Source organism: Macrotis lagotis, chromosome 3 (assembly GCF_037893015.1).
Source record: "Macrotis lagotis isolate mMagLag1 chromosome 3, bilby.v1.9.chrom.fasta, whole genome shotgun sequence".
Classification (NCBI taxonomy): domain Eukaryota; kingdom Metazoa; phylum Chordata; class Mammalia; order Peramelemorphia; family Peramelidae; genus Macrotis; species Macrotis lagotis.
In genome coordinates this window covers 12,452,826-12,469,470 of record NC_133660.1, presented here as the reverse complement: position 1 = coordinate 12,469,470, position 16,645 = coordinate 12,452,826, and the positions used below count along the sequence as shown (strand labels likewise).

Here is a 16,645-nt window from a genome sequence, read left to right as displayed (position 1 = left end):
AACAAGGAGTATTCCCACTCCCCCTTAAGACCTTTCTATAGAGTGTTAGAGAGGCTTCCCCGGAATGCAGGCAAGACTGAAGAAATATGAAAGGAACAAGTCTAAAATGAATGAAGACATGTTAAAGAACAGAAATTTCATAGAAAACAATGAAAGTGGCTTAGAAATGAGGGGGAAAGAGTGACGGGAAAAGAAAGTTTTATTCTTTTGGGATTTGGTTTAAATGTACAAAATATTGGGGTGGCTAGGTGGCGCAGTGGGTAGAAGCCGGCCCTGGAGTCAGGAGTCAAATCTGACCTCAGACACTTAATAATTACCTAGCTGTGTGGCCTTGGGCAAGCCAATTAACCCCATTTGCCTTGCAAAATCGATAAATAAATGAATAAATAAACAAATAAACAAACAAATAAATAAATAAATAGACAAATGTACAAATTATGGGAACCAAAATTATACTGTAGGGCAGAAAAATTCATAATGCTCTATATGATGGTGGTATAGCCACATCAACAAATATTAAACACTTAGTATTATCTCTACATTGTGCAGTATAATTAAAATAAAGGAAAAAGGCAATATAGGAATCTCAATTACACACATTTCTCATGAAGGTGATCTTGTTTTAGTTTTGTTTTGTTTTTGGGAGGCAATAGGGTTAAATGACTTGCCCAAGGTCACACAGCTAGGTAATTATTAAATATCTGAGAATGAATTTGAACTAGGTCCTCCTGACTCTATGGTCTATGCTCTATGCACTGTGCCACCTAGCTGCCCCATGAAGTTCAATTTTTAAAATTTGAAAAAATATTAAAAACTATATGAAGTAACAATATTACAAAATACAAAAAAATTTCAATAATACAAAATGCAAAATTTGTAGACTTTGAAAAAACATTTGATTGAAAACCATTTTTCATAAGAAATTATTGATCACTGGCTGACAACCATACTCCATTATTTGGACAGATCACAGTGACCACAAAGAGAGGTAGTATATTCAGTGAGATAGGATTAGGTAAACTTTGTGCTTCAAAACTAAACACATTATCATCGCAGTCTGAAATAGAGACCAGTATAGAAAGTGTCTTAAAACTGTCACATTAAAGCTGAATTACAAAGAACCAAGACTTGACAATAAAACCAGGAACAATCTGTAGTTACTAGTTTGATAATACACACTTTTGCCCCATTTTTTAGAATTGTGAGGGGATTGTGAGTGACATGGTGTTTGAGAAAGAACACACTCAAAGAATAAGACATAGATAGTTTATTACTCACAGGCATATATAGGTTTGTGCAGTACCTTCACCCTTTAGACTCATGGGCATAGTTAGTGTCTCAGGAATAGTGAGTTCAGATTTCTTGGGTCTCTGCCCTTATATGTGATTGTTGATGTTGGTTGGATTCACATGGACTGAGTGGGAGGGGAACCTAGGAGCAGTCATTCTGTCGATGGTCTGAACAGTGATTCCATTCTCAACCACAAAGACACTGTAATCATTCAAGTTTGACAACCTTACATACCTGGATTAGATGAATCAGATTGCTTTCTAACCTTGCATTCCTCTCCCGAAATGACTGGGCTAGTTGTTGAGTATATAGATGGGTCAATGACTGGGTAAATAGAGTCATTTCTGTTACCTAGAACCCAGCGACACATTGATCCTCATGTTATTGACATGTTACCAAACTAATCATATTAATTATGGGAACAGATCAAAGGAAGGACAAACTCTTAAGCTGAGACAGGAGACAGTGGAAATGGATGGGGAAATGAAGGAAATGAGAAGAGGTAAAAATTATGATGTCGCTAAATCCACAGGCTACCCATTCAAAAAAGACTCAGTCCATGTCCTGAGCTGCAGGCAAGTATCTTATTCTAGAGTAGATTTTCTTTTCATGGGGTATTAGAGTAGGTTTAATCATTTAAAACATCTAACAGCATTGAAAGCCCTGGCCCCAGAAGCTACATTCAAGAATGTTGAGTCATGAAAATGGGCTCAAGTGATTTACTCTACCTGCAAAGATATCATCAAACTAGTTGGGACTTCCCAGGGTTTCTTTTTTTGTGGTGGTTTGTTTTACTCAAATTTTGTTCAGTTAAAAATTATTATAAATACACATTTTTTATTTTTTCCAAAGAATCTTCATTTAAACTTACTTTTTTTAAAGGAAGAAATTCTCCTGGTATTTTATCAGGGAAAACACAAGAAACTAGATTCTAATTCTTAGATCTAGTGTTAATTAAAAGTGTGGCACAACTGCTATGACACTAAAATTCCAGCAGGAAACCAATACATGTGAAATTATGTACTAGTTCATTGTAACCACCTGTCTTGAGCTGCTTGAGATCAACATGTTAATCTTAGTATGACCACCATCTTTCCAGGAAATATGATTTTGTCATAGAATAATGAGGTTATGGAGGGGACAGTACTTCATATGGTGCTTCATGAGCAGAATTCTTCACTTGTTTTCATTTTTGTGCCATTTAAAGTATGTCTGGAAAAAAAGATAATGGGAATAGTGTAACTATGGGAACATGTAAATACTTTCCATTCATAACAAATATTTAATATTAAATATAAGTTAAGAAAGTAACTAAAAGTATAGTTCCTCTGGACAAAAGTTAATTTAAGAGAAATATTTTGTGTCCCCCATCTTTTAAAGGAAAGCACAATGTGTATGCCTATTTTATTCATTTTCAAAACTTATAACCTCAGTGGAAAGCAACTTAATTCATATCACTGGGTCACCCATCTCAACATACTTCATAAATTAGCATTAGGGAGTTAGGGAATAAGACATATATGGGGGGGTTAACATTGGTTTATTTTGGGGTTACTTAAACCAAATCTTTGGAAACTGATTAAAATTTAAAAAAAAATTTTTTTTCAATTATCAAGCTTTTTCCCCTTCTCCCCCTTCTCCCCCCTTTCTGCCTTTGTAAGACATTCCATGAAAACAAAAATACGGAAGCTCTATATTATATAAACACAGTTAATTAGAACATATTCTCATATCGGTTACCTCCTTTTAAAAATAAATTTCTTATACCACTAAGGGGAGGTGGATGGTATTCTTTCTTAGTCCTCTGAAATTTTGGGTGATCATAATTTCAACCTTACAAATTATGGCTTCAGAATTCTTTGAGTCATCAAATCTTTCAAAATTGTTCATTTACATAATACTAATGTTATAATTTAAATTGTTTCCTTGGTTCTGCTCACTTCACTCTGAAGAAGAGTCAATCCATGTCTGCTTGAAATAATTTTTTTCCTTATTTCTCACACAGGTAGTACAATACATTCCATTTTATTGCATACCACGTTATGTTGGACTCCCCAGTTGATGGGTATTCCTTTTAGTATTCAAATATTTTTGTACATATAGAACTTTTTTCTTTTGTCTTGGACCTCTTTGGAATATAGGCTTAATACTGGTGTAGTTATTCTGAGTAATTAATTTTTGGTTGTCGATATCTACCTTTCACCTTTTGATATATCTCATTCCATGTATGCCACTCCTCTGTAGGGTAGTTGGTAAAATTTGTCTAAGTAGTTCCTGGCTATGGTTCCTGGATGTTTGAATTCCTTCTTTCTGGGTTGCTTATAGCATTTCCCCCCTCCCTCTTCTCTGGAAGCTCTAGATTTTAGAGATTATTTCCTGTGAGTTTTCATTTGAAGGTTGAGGTTTCTTTTGGGAGGTGATTAGTGGATGCTTCTATTTTTACATTGTTTTATTTTTAAAGGAAGAGTACAATGTGAGGGTGGCTAGGTGGTACAGTGGATAGAACACTGGCCCTGGAGTCAGGAGGACCCGAGTTCAAATATGGCCTCAGACACTTCATAATTATCTAGCTGTGTGGCCTTGGGCAAGCCACTTAATCCCACCTGCCTTGCAAAAAGTAAAAAAAAAAAGAGTACAATGTGAAAATAGAAAAAAAATCTACCAATCATCTCCTGAAAGAAACACCCAAATGACAATTTCCAACAATTCTTGTTACCTCAGTCTATTTTCCAGGTTGGTTTTTGAGTTTTTTAAGTATGTTACATTTTCCTTTATTTTCTCAATTTTGAACTTTCTTTTAATATTTTTGTTTTGTCTCAGAATCATTAGCTTTACTTGATCCATTTTAATTTTTAGGGAATTACCAGGGTTTAGATTTTGTATCTCTTGTGTCAACCTCCCAACCCCAAGTTTCTCCATCATAATTCTAATTTCTTTTATAATACTTCTTTTAAAACTCTTATAAAGGTATACATCATTTCCTCTTGGAATTTTAATTATTCTTGTGGGGGAACTGTTTTTTTTTCCCCTTGAGATTTTGATTATAGATATCTTGGGATTATTCTGTGGCTTTTTTTTTTTAGTCATCTTTGGCATCATACAAATCATTTATTCATTTATTCTGATTCACTGGAAGTCTCTGGAGCTGAATTCTCCTCTAATCCAGTCTATATTAAAAGCCCTTTCCTTTGTCCCCAGAGGACTTTGCTTTGCCTAGACTTCCTCTTTCTTCTGAAGTCAGACTAAGTTAGAATTCCTTCCTTCCACTTTTTCCTTCACCCTAGCCTGGAATTACTTGTACAAACTTTACCAACTACCCTACAGAGGAGCGGCATACATGGAATGAGAAATACCAAAAGACTGACAACCAAAAATTACTTACTCAGAAAAACAACTCCAGTATTAGGTGTATATTCCAAAGAGGTCAACGATAGAAGGTTCCTCCTTAGGAGACTCCTTCCTCCACCTGGAATTTATGCCCTATTTTTTGGAAGGAAAGGAGATTTTTTTAAATCCTTGATTTAAACCTAGTTTCAAATAGGCCTTTTCTAGGGAAAGGAGGACTTATTTTAATTTATATCACCCCACTGAGGTCCTTTTCTTCCACTACAAGCTAATACCTATCTTCACCACACACACACACACACACACACACACACACACACACACACACACACACACACACACAAACATTCCCTTTTTATGTGATTTTTCTTTTTTTTTTTTTCATTTAGGCTCTTCCCCCCCTTTTTTAATCCCTAAAGAGTGGCTACTGCTTTTCAAGAGGAGTTATATAGTATTCAGTTAAGTGATCTGAGAAAAATGAGCTGTAATTTTTTCTTTTCTGCTATTATCAAGTGTTGCTAAAATATAATTTTAAATTATAATATGATATGAATAATTATAAAATATAAATAAGGGATGATGAATATGACAGATTCAAAGAATCAAAGAGACACATACTAATTGAAGCAGTAAAATGGGCACAATTTATACATTAATTATACATTTATATATATTATACATAATTATACAATTATACACAATTATACATATATATAATATATATATATAAAATACATAATTATACAATTATACACAATTATACATTAATAATAATGAAAACCAACTTTGAAAGACCTCAGAGGGGGCAGCTAGGTGGCACAGTATATAGAACACTGGCTTGGAGTTAGGAGGAACTGAGTTTAAATCCAGCTTCAGACACTTAATAATTACCTAGCTGTGTGACCTTGGGCAAGTCACCTAACCTCATTGCCTTGTTTTTAAAAGAAGGAACACCTCAGAACTCTAATCAAAGCATTGAACAATAGTGACAGGAAGGTAATGGAGATACACATTTTTAGAGATGCAGGATAAGTAGTGCATTCTCAAACATTTCCAGTGTGTTGATTGATTTTTGTTTATATATATATATATATATATATATAATATTATATTTATATATATATATTTCAAGGGAAGGAAAAGTAGGGATCATGGGTTGGTTGTTAATGATGAGCTGAATTTATAATTTTATTGATACATGGAATTCCCAGGGGATTGGTACTTTTTTTTTTTTTGCAAGGCAAATGGGGTTAAGTGGTTTGCCCAAGGCCACACAGCTAGGTAATTATTAAGTGTTTGAGACCGGATTTGAACCCAGGTACTCCTGACTCCAGGGCTGGTGCTTTATCTACTAAACCACCTAGTCACCCCTGGATTGGTACTTCTTAGACCAATGAAGATCTTGGACACTTTTTATTCAACTTATAGTCTTACTTAGACAATCACCTAGGGTACAGAAAGAATCAGTGAGTTACCCAAACTCAAATCCTTACAAAAAATGATTGTTGCAAACTTATCTTTGCACGTAATTGGCAAAGTAAATAAAATTTTAAAAAAGATAATATCCTTCACTTCTATATTTTCTACCTTTTCTATCTGTGTGGGCCTCTAGAATAGTGATACAGAACACCTACCCTGGAGTCAGGAGGACCTGAGTTCAAATGCAACCTAAGACACTTACTGGCTGTGTGATCTTGGGCAAGTCACTTAACCCTGAATGCCTCAAATAAACAAACAAAATCAAACTGGACCTGTGAATTGTAGAAAATCCATAGGAAAGGAAAAAACTTGTGCTGATTCATACAGGTCTCTGCCTGCAGTTGGGAATCGTCATGGTTTGGTCAGATTCACTAAATGGGTCTGACTCTGAGGCTGCAACTCTATTACTTTTGGTGGGGCAGCTAGGGGGTGCAGTGGATAGGGCACTAGCCCTGGAGTCAGTAGGACCTGAGTTCAAATGTGCCCTCAGACACTTAAAAAAAAATTACCTAGTTGTGCGGCCTTGGGCAAGTTACTTAACCCCACTGCCATGTAAAAAAACCAAAAAAAGGAACATTTTGCGACATGCTGACTCTTTCCAGTACTACAATTTACAAGTTACTAATGTATATAATACAATTGCCTCAACTTTAGCTATTTTTCTCCCAACTTACTGGGTTAGAGGCTGAGAACCCAAAGAAAAGATGCAAAAGGGTTTGGTGCAGATGGTGCTTTGGGTCAACAGATGAAGTATCTTCAAGGGAGCTCATTCATCCACCAAGATAATGTTCATTATTGATTATTGTCTGCACCAGATGAAAACTTTGCACCCCTCATCCCCTTCAGATAGGGAGACAAAGGAGTATGCCTTTAAACAATAAAATGATCTTCACTTCTTGGGTGTAAGAGGTCTTCTTAAGCCAATTTTCTTGTCTCTTAGCAGGGACTGAACTTTCTCTGTTGCATTTTTCTGAAGTTTAATTTCGTTTAAGTGCTTCAGTTCATATGCCCTTTCATTCTCAATCGCTAAAAGGTAAAAATCAAAATGTCAAGAATTTATTTTTATTTTCATTTTGATTTATTTATTCATTTGTTTTTGTTAAGTATTTATTAAGTACATGGATAAAAATAACACTCAAATCCATAGGCACACATGTAAATTCGTGTTAAATGTATACAAAGTAATTTGGGGAAGGGTGAGGCACTAGCAGCTAGGGGTTTGGTGAAATCTTTGCATTTGAGCTGAATCTGAAGGAAGTTTACTGATACAAAGGGGAGAAAAGAAAAGGAACATCATGTGTGCAAAAAAGAACAATTCGTTTGGAATGAGGACTATATGAAGGGAACTAATGGGTGAAAAATGGAAAGGAAGGAGAAGTTGGGTTGTAAAGGATCTTAAATCTGTATAATGGATTGATCCCAGAGGTATTAGGAAGTTCTGAGGCTTATCAAGCAGTGGAGAGAGCTGGCCTGAGCAGAGCTTTAGGAATAATAATTTTTTTTTTTTTGGCAAGGCAATGGGTTAAGTGACTTGCCCAAGGCCGCACAGCTAGGTAATTATTAAGTGTCTGAGGCTGGTTTTGAACTCAGGTCCTCCTGACTACAGGGCTAGTGCTCTATCCACTGCCCCACCTAGCCGCCCCAGAAAAATAATTAACTGTATGGAGGAAGAATAGGAAAAAGTGGGTTGTTGTGTTCATTCTTTATGCTCAAAGAGTACTTATGACATCAGGAAGGGGATGTCTTGACTTGCAAGGGAACTGGATTTAAGTGAGGCTGAGCTAGACCAAATCACTAGCCTCACTCTCTTCTCCAGAGTCTTTGGAGTCAAAGGGCAGGACATAGGGCAGGTCAACTGGTGCTGGCCTCCAAAGGAGACAGGATTTGAGGGAGGGAGAGCTAAGATAATATTTGTCCTTTAGATCAGTTAGGAGACCATTGTAATTGTCTACGTAAGATGTGATGAGAGACTGGACTAGATTGGTGATTGTATGAGTAAAGAGAAGAGGACAGCTGTGATGTATAAGAAATGAGCACATTTTGATTGAGTTTTATATCAAGCATAATTTGGTAAACCTATTTGTTGCTGTTTGTCTACAATCAAACTCTGAAAACATAATATGTTTTTCATCTGTATCTGAACTCTCAATGAGAGAATAGTAGAGTGTGAATGTAAATTCATTTCATCATTATTGTTAAGAGAATATCTGGATTAAGTTAAAAACATTTTAACCAACAAGAAAAATGTGACAAAATTTACAATTTAGAAATGTTTAAGGAGCTTACTTTCTGCTGTGGGGAGCGCTGCATCCTTGGTTTTTTTCCCACCGTTAGTTTTAAAAGGACTGCTATAAACATCTTCAAAAAGAGGCACTCCAGTATTTGCCATATTGCTGTATAAGGTTTTTGTAAGCAAAGCTAGCTCCCAGGGCTCCTGACTATGACAGAAATAAGTGGATACTATGAATTAGTCAAAAATACGAAATTATAGAGAGCTAAAGTAAAACATAAATTGTACATCCAAGGTTATTCTTTGATTTCCCAAGGTTACTAATCTAGTTAGTGGAGGGCATCCTATGTGGAATAATAGCAACAGAAATGCTTCTGTACACAACTGTCAGGAAGATGGTGAGGTGAGTGGGCTCCTCCTGCAATGAGATGGGGCTAGAGTCTTATTTGTCTCTGTCCTTGAAAAGAGCTGCTTTTGTGCTATCCACCAGCTTCATTAAGTATATGTACAGGCTTCCTTTGTCTCTGTAATTCATGGATAAATAGAAAAAAAAAGCCTATTGGCTTTAGGATCCCACCATATTGTTGTGGGTTTTTTTTTTTGTTGTTGTTAATTGCTCTTGAATTATCACCAATCTCATATCATAGAATTATGGGATTTCAGAGGTGGAAGGGACCTTCCTTACCATCTCGTCCTATTCATGACAAAGAATCCTTTATCATACACTTAATAAGTGATCCTTTGGTCTCTGCTGAAAATCCTTTAAGTAAAAAGATCACAAGACCTCCTCCTAAGATAGCCCAGCCTCTTTTATTTAGTTTTTTTTTTTTTCTGAGACAAAGGGGTATGCGACTTGCCCAAGATCACACAGCTAGAAAGTATCAAATTCCTGAGACCAGATTTGAATTTAGATCCTCCTGACTCCAGGACCAGAGCTCTATCCACTGTCCTCCAAGTGCCCCATTTTGAATGGTTTTAATTGTTTGGAAGCATTTCTTATCATCTGGCACAAGTTTACCTCTTTGCAAAATTTCTAACTTTTGATCCTAATAGGGTCCTCTGGATCAAGAATAAGTGTTAGGGCAGCTAGGTGGCACAGAGGATGGAGTACTGATCTTGGAGTCAAGAAGACCTGAGTTCAAATCTAGCCTCAGACACATAATTTCCCATTACCTTAAATAAAAAATTTACATATTAAAAGAAGCAAGTCTTAAGCCTTCTTTCACAAAGAAATATTTTATTATGTTTCCCCAAATTTCTATTGCCTAGGCTAACCATTCTCTATTTCCTCCATTGATCCTTACTTGGAATCTACTCATTATCTTGGTTGTCCCCTTCTAGTTGTCATTTCTTACTTTCAGTAGTCTGTGGAAGGCTTTAGCTTTTGGGGGTCTATATTGAAAACTTCCTTGATAATGGACAGCCCTGCCCTTTTGTTTCTCTCTCTCTCTCTCTCCTTGCAAGTCCATACTAACTCACAATCACTTTCCCTTTCTTTTTTTTTTTTTAGGTTTTTGCAAGGCAAATGGGGTTAAGTGGCTTGCCCAAGGCCACACAGCTAGGTAATTATTAAGTGTCTGAGACCAGATTTGAACCCAGGTACTCTTGACTCAAGGGCCAGTGCTTTATCCACTACGCCACCTAGCTGCCCCCCTTTTTGTCTCTTTATGGATTCTCTTTGGTTGGTCCAAATTCTCATTTGTATCCTGAGACACCTCAGATAATGTCATGGAAAATTCCAGGTGGCTATGAATTTTGAGTCCCACCACTGTTCCATCCCTGGGCAAGGTTGCCTTGAAAAACCAGATTTACTGAAAATGTCGAGAAAGAAGAAAAACTCATGTTTAACATTTTCATAAATATTGTACTTTTTTTTAATATATTAAGAAAATTGTATCTGTAATACTAAACTCCATAGTAATAAACCCACAGAGTTTAAGAAGCTGCTGGCTATCCAAGTAGTCAGAAATAAGGCCATTTTTACCTTAATGAAACAATTCCAAGAATCGATTATTAACAAGCTACTGTGGAGTTTTAATAAAGCTATAAATTATTCTGTTATAGTAGAATTTGGATATAATAAATATACTTGGTTTTTGAACTTAAAAAATTGTAATTTTAGTACTAAATTTATTATTTCTACCTCTCCCCTACCCATTGAGAAGGCAAGAAATATTATACTCATTATATATATGTGAAGTTATGCCAAACATATTTCCCCATTAAGCATATTGTGAGAGAAAAAAAGAAAATAAAGAAAAAAAATTTCAATCTGTACTCAAAGTGACATGCCCAAGGTCACACAAGTGTCAGATTCGATTTGAACTCAGATCCTCCTGACTCTAGAACTAGTGTGCTCCATCCGCTGCACCTCTTAGCTGTTCCACTCAGATCATAAATTAATACATTAGTAATATTTGCTTGAGGTTAATTTTGAGAATTTTAACCTTTTTATTGCCTGAAGCCTCTTCTGGGAGCTTGAGAAAATTTCAACAATTATATATATATATATATATATATATATATATATACTCATATACATACAACACTTAAGAACATACTGATCCTAATATAAGAGGATGTTTTACATTATTAAAAGATCTTAGCACAAAGTACATATTATAAATTATATTCTTAGTTTATAGATTACAAGGGGAAAATGTATATGGAGTTATTAAATCTACCTTTTCATCATCCTGAATCATTAATTTTTAAAATTTCAATTTTTATAAGTACTTGAGATAAGAAGGACTAGGAATCAGGAGAGGCCTGTGTTCATATCCTACTATAATCAATGGTTTGGAACAAGTCACTTCATCTTTTTGAACCTCACTTTTCTTATCTGTAATGTTTTGTAAACCTTTAGTGCCATTGAATTATTAACTAAAGGTAAAAAGCTGTGCTCAACTCTGGATCCCTGCATCTACAGATATTTATAGGGCATAATTCCTTGTGATCAGATGGATCAACAAAGCACTCTTGCTATTGGACCTGCCACCAAGTCTTGGAAACATTTATACAAATGAATTTTCTTTTGTAAGGTATTTGTTATAATGAAATTTTATCTGCCATTCAAATTAAGGCCCACATATAACTCAAACTTAAATACTGAGTTGGTCTAAATTTTCCTAAAGTCATGATTTCATTGAATCTCAAAGATATCTCTATTTCTTTTTTTTAATTAAAGATTTTATTTATTTTGAGTTTTACAATTTCCCCCCAATCTTACTTCCTTCCCCCCACCCCCACAGAAAGCAATTTGTCAGTCTTTACATTGTTTCCATGTTGTACATTGATCCAAATTGAGTGTGATGAGAGAGAAATCAAAGGATATCTCTATTTCAAAGGCAATTGTTTAAAAGTTCCAAGTAAAATTAAGTTGATTTAAAATATAAATATCTCTCACAGAATTATTAGAAGATGAGAGAAAAACATGAAGTAAAAAAGATATAAAAATTCACAAAGATTGCACATTAGAATTGCCTATTCTGATAGGTATGATGATCAATGTGAAACATTTTTGTAATCCCTAAATGCAAACTCACAAAAACATGGTATAACTGGGAATAGCTTTTGTTGTTTAGTCATTTCAGTCATATCAGTCATATCTTACTCTCCTTGACCCTATATGGGGTTTTCTTGGTAAAGATACTAGAATGATTTGTTATTTTCTTCTCCAGCTCATTTTATGGGTGAGGAACTGAGGCAAATAAGGTTAAATGACTTTCCCAGGGTCACACAGCTAATAAGTATCTGAGGGCTGCTGTGAACTCAGAAAGATGAATCTTCCTGACTTTAAGGCCTGGAACTCTATCCACTCCAATACCTAGGACTCAAAAGAATCCAGATCTTAGAGTTCACAAGTTCTTATTTCCTTTCTAATAGATCTTTCTTTAAAAGGTAGTCTCCTTTTGACTTGAGGCCCTTTCTTTTCAGGATAATAGACTGGTTCTCTCAAAGCAGGGATATTTTAGAGTCACAATTATAATCTGTACCAGAAAACAATAGATCATGTTCTCAGAGACTGCAAAGTAACCTAACTGAGATGAAGAAGGAGCCAGCATCCTGTTTTTATTTTTTTGTTTTTTTTATTTATGGTAAGTCTGAAGATTTGAAAAATGTCTGTCAGATGCCACAGGAAAGATGAAGGTATTAAAAATATTCATTACTATTACTATTATTATTATTATATTATCAATATCTTATCAATACTTACACTTTGTAACAACTCCTATGTAAAACTGATTTCACTGTGTGCTTTCTTGGCAAACCATAAGCCATAGCGAATAATTATAATTTGACCTCTTTTGATGTAAAAGTAAGATCTTCTGTCACCCTTTGTCTGAAATGTTCACAAGAGAGGATCAATGCCAATGTTTTTCATTTGAAAATTTATTCCAAAACAAAAAACACATCAGCATTCAAGCTAAATCCTGAAAGACTTACCCCTCTTCTTAAATATTCTCCATGCTACTTTTTTTTTGGTGTTTACTCTAGATATTACTTGATTATCTTTTCCTTGCCATTATTTAAATCATTCTCTCTCCTCAAACAAGACTGTGAACTTAGGGAGATGAGTCGTTTTGATTCTCAACTCAGTACTCAATTGTCACCTTACTGCCCCATTCTGTTACCACACAGTTTGTGATTATGATAATGGCCTGCCAGAAATGGAATATGACTTTCACAGGGGATTATTTTTCTATCTCTTTACCCCCATCCATTCAAAAATAAAATGATAAACAAGATTACACTTTTCTTTTCGAGTTAATTGGAATTAAGTGAATTACCCAGGATCACACAGCTATTAAGTGTCTGAGGCCACATTTGAACTCAGATCTCTCTGCACTGTACCACAAGTTGCTTGAGGTTATTATTATTATTATTATTATTATTATTATTATATATTTTTAGTTTTTGCAAGGCAATGGGGTTAAGTGGCTTGCCCAAGGCCACACAGCTTAGGTAATTATTAAGTGTCTGAGGCTGGATTTGAACTCAGGTTCTCCTGACTCCAGGCCAGTTGTTCTATCCACTGCGCCACCTAGCTGCCCCAAGTTTCAAATTTTAAAGAATTTCATCACATCTAATTTCTGTGACATCCAGAAAAATGGCATGATCTAAACCAGCACTGGCATATGTTCCAAGGCAGAACATCTCACTTTGTGGGAAAATTCTAATTTTATTTTTAAGGGTTTTTTTTTTTGCAAGGCAAATGGGGTTAAGTGTCTTGCCCAAGGCCACACAGCTAGGTAATTATTAAGTGTCTGGATTTGAACCCAGGTACTCCTGACTCCAGGGCCGGTGCTTTATCCACTACACCACCTAGCCGCCCTGGAAAATTCTAATTCTAAGGAAAATTTCCCAAACATAGAAAACTCTTCAATTTCTACCCACTGCTCTCACTGCTGATTTTAAGGGAATTCACTTTCTAGATCTGGGTCTCCTTCCTTTCTAAGGAAAATGACTAGTTTTCTTGAATTGTTTTTGTTTAGGAAGTAGGATCTTCACTCCACTAAAAACAATTGTGACCTTACAGCTCTTGAAACCTGGGGTCTGGATTCACCCTTAGCCCTTCTTCAGTTTCCCAGCTCTGATGCGCCTTTCTCCCCCTTTAGCCACGCATACACACACACACACACACACACACACACCCACACACACATCCACCCACCCACACACTCATACACACACACCACACACACACCCAAAGTGACACCACCTCCAAACACACACACACACACACACACACACACACCCACACACACATCCACCCACCCACACACTCATACACACACACCACACACACACCCAAAGCGACACCACCTCCAAACACACACACACACACACACACACACACACACACATACATCCACCCACCCACACACTCATACACACACACCACACACACACCCAAAGCGACACCACCTCCAAACACACACACACACACACACACACACACACACACACACATACATCCACCCACCCACACACTCATACACACACACCACACATACACCCAAAGCGACACCACCTCCAAACACACACACACACACACACACACACACACACACACACACACACACACACACACACAGCGACACCACCTCCAAACACACACACACACACACACACACACACACACACACACACACACACACACAGACAGACCCTGACACCGACATTCCCACCCCACACACTCATACCCCCCCCCCCGACACACACAGCCCACACCCGGACGCACCCCTGAGCCAGGCTGCCTCAGCTTCCCTCCCGATGAGGGCCTTCTCGGGGGTCTCCTTGTGTCGGGGATGGCGGGGTCCTCAGCGCCCGGCAGGCGGAGGCATTAGGCCGGCCTCTGCAGCCCCGTGCAGCCCCACTCCGCTCCCAGCACCGGTCGGCGGGGCCGGCTCCTCCAGGGCTCCTCAGGCCGGTCGCTGCCCGTGGTCCTGCCGGCGCTGACGCAGGGGTTCTACGATAAAGGGGCTTTGTGGCCAGCACCCTCCACCCGCGGCCAGTGCGGCCGGCACCGTGGGGGCTCGGTTCCAAAGTTTACAATGCAGCCTGCCGCTGATCCATGGAGGAGCTCAGAGCAGGGGAGGCTTCGGATCGGAGCTAGGATTCCCAGCTTTTCTTGGCTACTCACTGTCCTCAGTTTCTTCTTATGTAAAAGGAGGAGGGCGGATGATGTGAGTTCTAGAACTCTCCTTTTTGCAGAGATGGAAGGCTAGGGATGTGGAATGTTTCACTTGTTTCTCAATATGATGGAGTTAGGAAGGACAAAGAGTAGCAATAAAAATACAGAAAAAGAAAAATTGTGGCCATCTCTCTTAAAATTTTCTGTATTTCCATAACAGCTAAAATCCATAATCCCAGACACCCAAAATGAAAACCATATTTTGTACCATTTCTTTTCCGGCCATATTTTAGGTCATGAAAAAGAATAGTACAATATTTGGACAGAGATGAGGCGGCTAGGTGGTGCACCGGCCCTGGAGTCAGGAGGACCTGAGTTCAAATCCGACCTCAGACACTTAATAATGACCTAGCTGTGTGGCCTTGGGCAGGCCACTTAACCCCACTGCCTTGCAAAAACCTAAAACAAAAAAGATTTGGACAGAGGGAGAGGAGGCAGAAGTCTCACAACACAGAAAAGGAAGTCAGAAATAGAGCACGGTGGCCGTTTTCCTCCCTCGGCCTGAGCCATGGACGCTCAGGGGCTGAAGACTGATCAACTATTATTGTCAAGAGAAATTTTTCCATCATGTAGTAATTGTTGCAAGTGAAGGGCTTAAGAAGTATGTCGGTGACCCTGTTTTCAGGTTTTACCATGCATATGGCTCATTAATGGAAGGTAGAAACCAAGATGCTGTTGGAGAATAGGAGGCCATTAAAAATAAACAAGATATATCCCTTTGCTCCTTGATAGCCTTGATCTATGCTCATAAAATGAGTGAAGAGGAACACAAAGGTCAACTAGTCCAATTTATATCTGAACAAGAACCTCTTCCCTAGCATATACCCACCAAGAAAACATCCATCCTCTTCTTTAATATTTTCATTGTGGACTTCAAAAAAATCGAGAAGCTATCCTAGAACTAAATGCTAAAATGAAGGAACATCGTAAAACAGCTGAACCAAAAGCTCTCTAGTATGTAGGATTATTTTTGTGGCACATTGGTCATCATGATAAGGCTCAGGAATATATTGACAGAATGATCAAAATTTCTAATGGTAGTAAAGAGGTAGTTAGTTTTCTTAATTATCACTACAAGCATAAAAGATCTCCATTTCTTGATCACTTCTACATTTTAAAATGTATTGTTTTCTTCTATTTTGTGTCTAGAAATAACAATGTTTTAACTCATTTTATTATATTCTAATATTGTTAAATTTGGTTTTCATTTATGTTGTTACTTACTGAGTTTTCTATAAAATCTACTCTTCCATTAAGTGAAGATAATGTTCTGAACTAGTCAGTAGAAGGAACATTACTTCAATCCTTATCTGCATTTTCATGGAAAGCAAACAAGTTGTTAAATAGAAACTTAATAATGGAATTAGAAAGTTTCTCATTTTAAGAATTGGCCTGATACTTACTGGAAAAATACAGATACCCAACAATAAATTCACAATGTAAATAAAAAAAAGAAATAGAGCACATTTTTGGAACTACTATGCAGAACAGTATCCTAAGGTGTTTGAGGAGATACAAAGTTTATCCACAGTGACCTGGTAAATGATTAACAAATGTATACCACGATAACATTTTAAGGTTAATCTGCATAACAGATTTACAGT

At 37.0% G+C, this 16,645-nt stretch overlaps 1 protein-coding gene across 1 annotated transcript; it reads right to left on the bottom strand.

Annotated features, from left to right (window-relative positions):
• Window positions 1–1,268: 1,268 nt before the first annotated feature.
• Window positions 1,269–15,000, bottom strand: C3H4orf36 (chromosome 3 C4orf36 homolog). Its single transcript, XM_074227349.1, has 5 exons — window positions 14,589–15,000; window positions 12,561–12,686; window positions 8,401–8,552; window positions 6,789–7,140; window positions 1,269–2,502 (listed from the first exon to the last, which is right to left on the bottom strand). The coding sequence occupies exons 2-4, from the start codon at window positions 12,623–12,625 to the stop codon at window positions 7,004–7,006; spliced, it is 354 nt and encodes a 117-aa protein (XP_074083450.1). The 5' UTR covers window positions 12,626–12,686; window positions 14,589–15,000; the 3' UTR covers window positions 1,269–2,502; window positions 6,789–7,003.
• Between the last annotated feature and the right edge of the window lie 1,645 nt (window positions 15,001–16,645).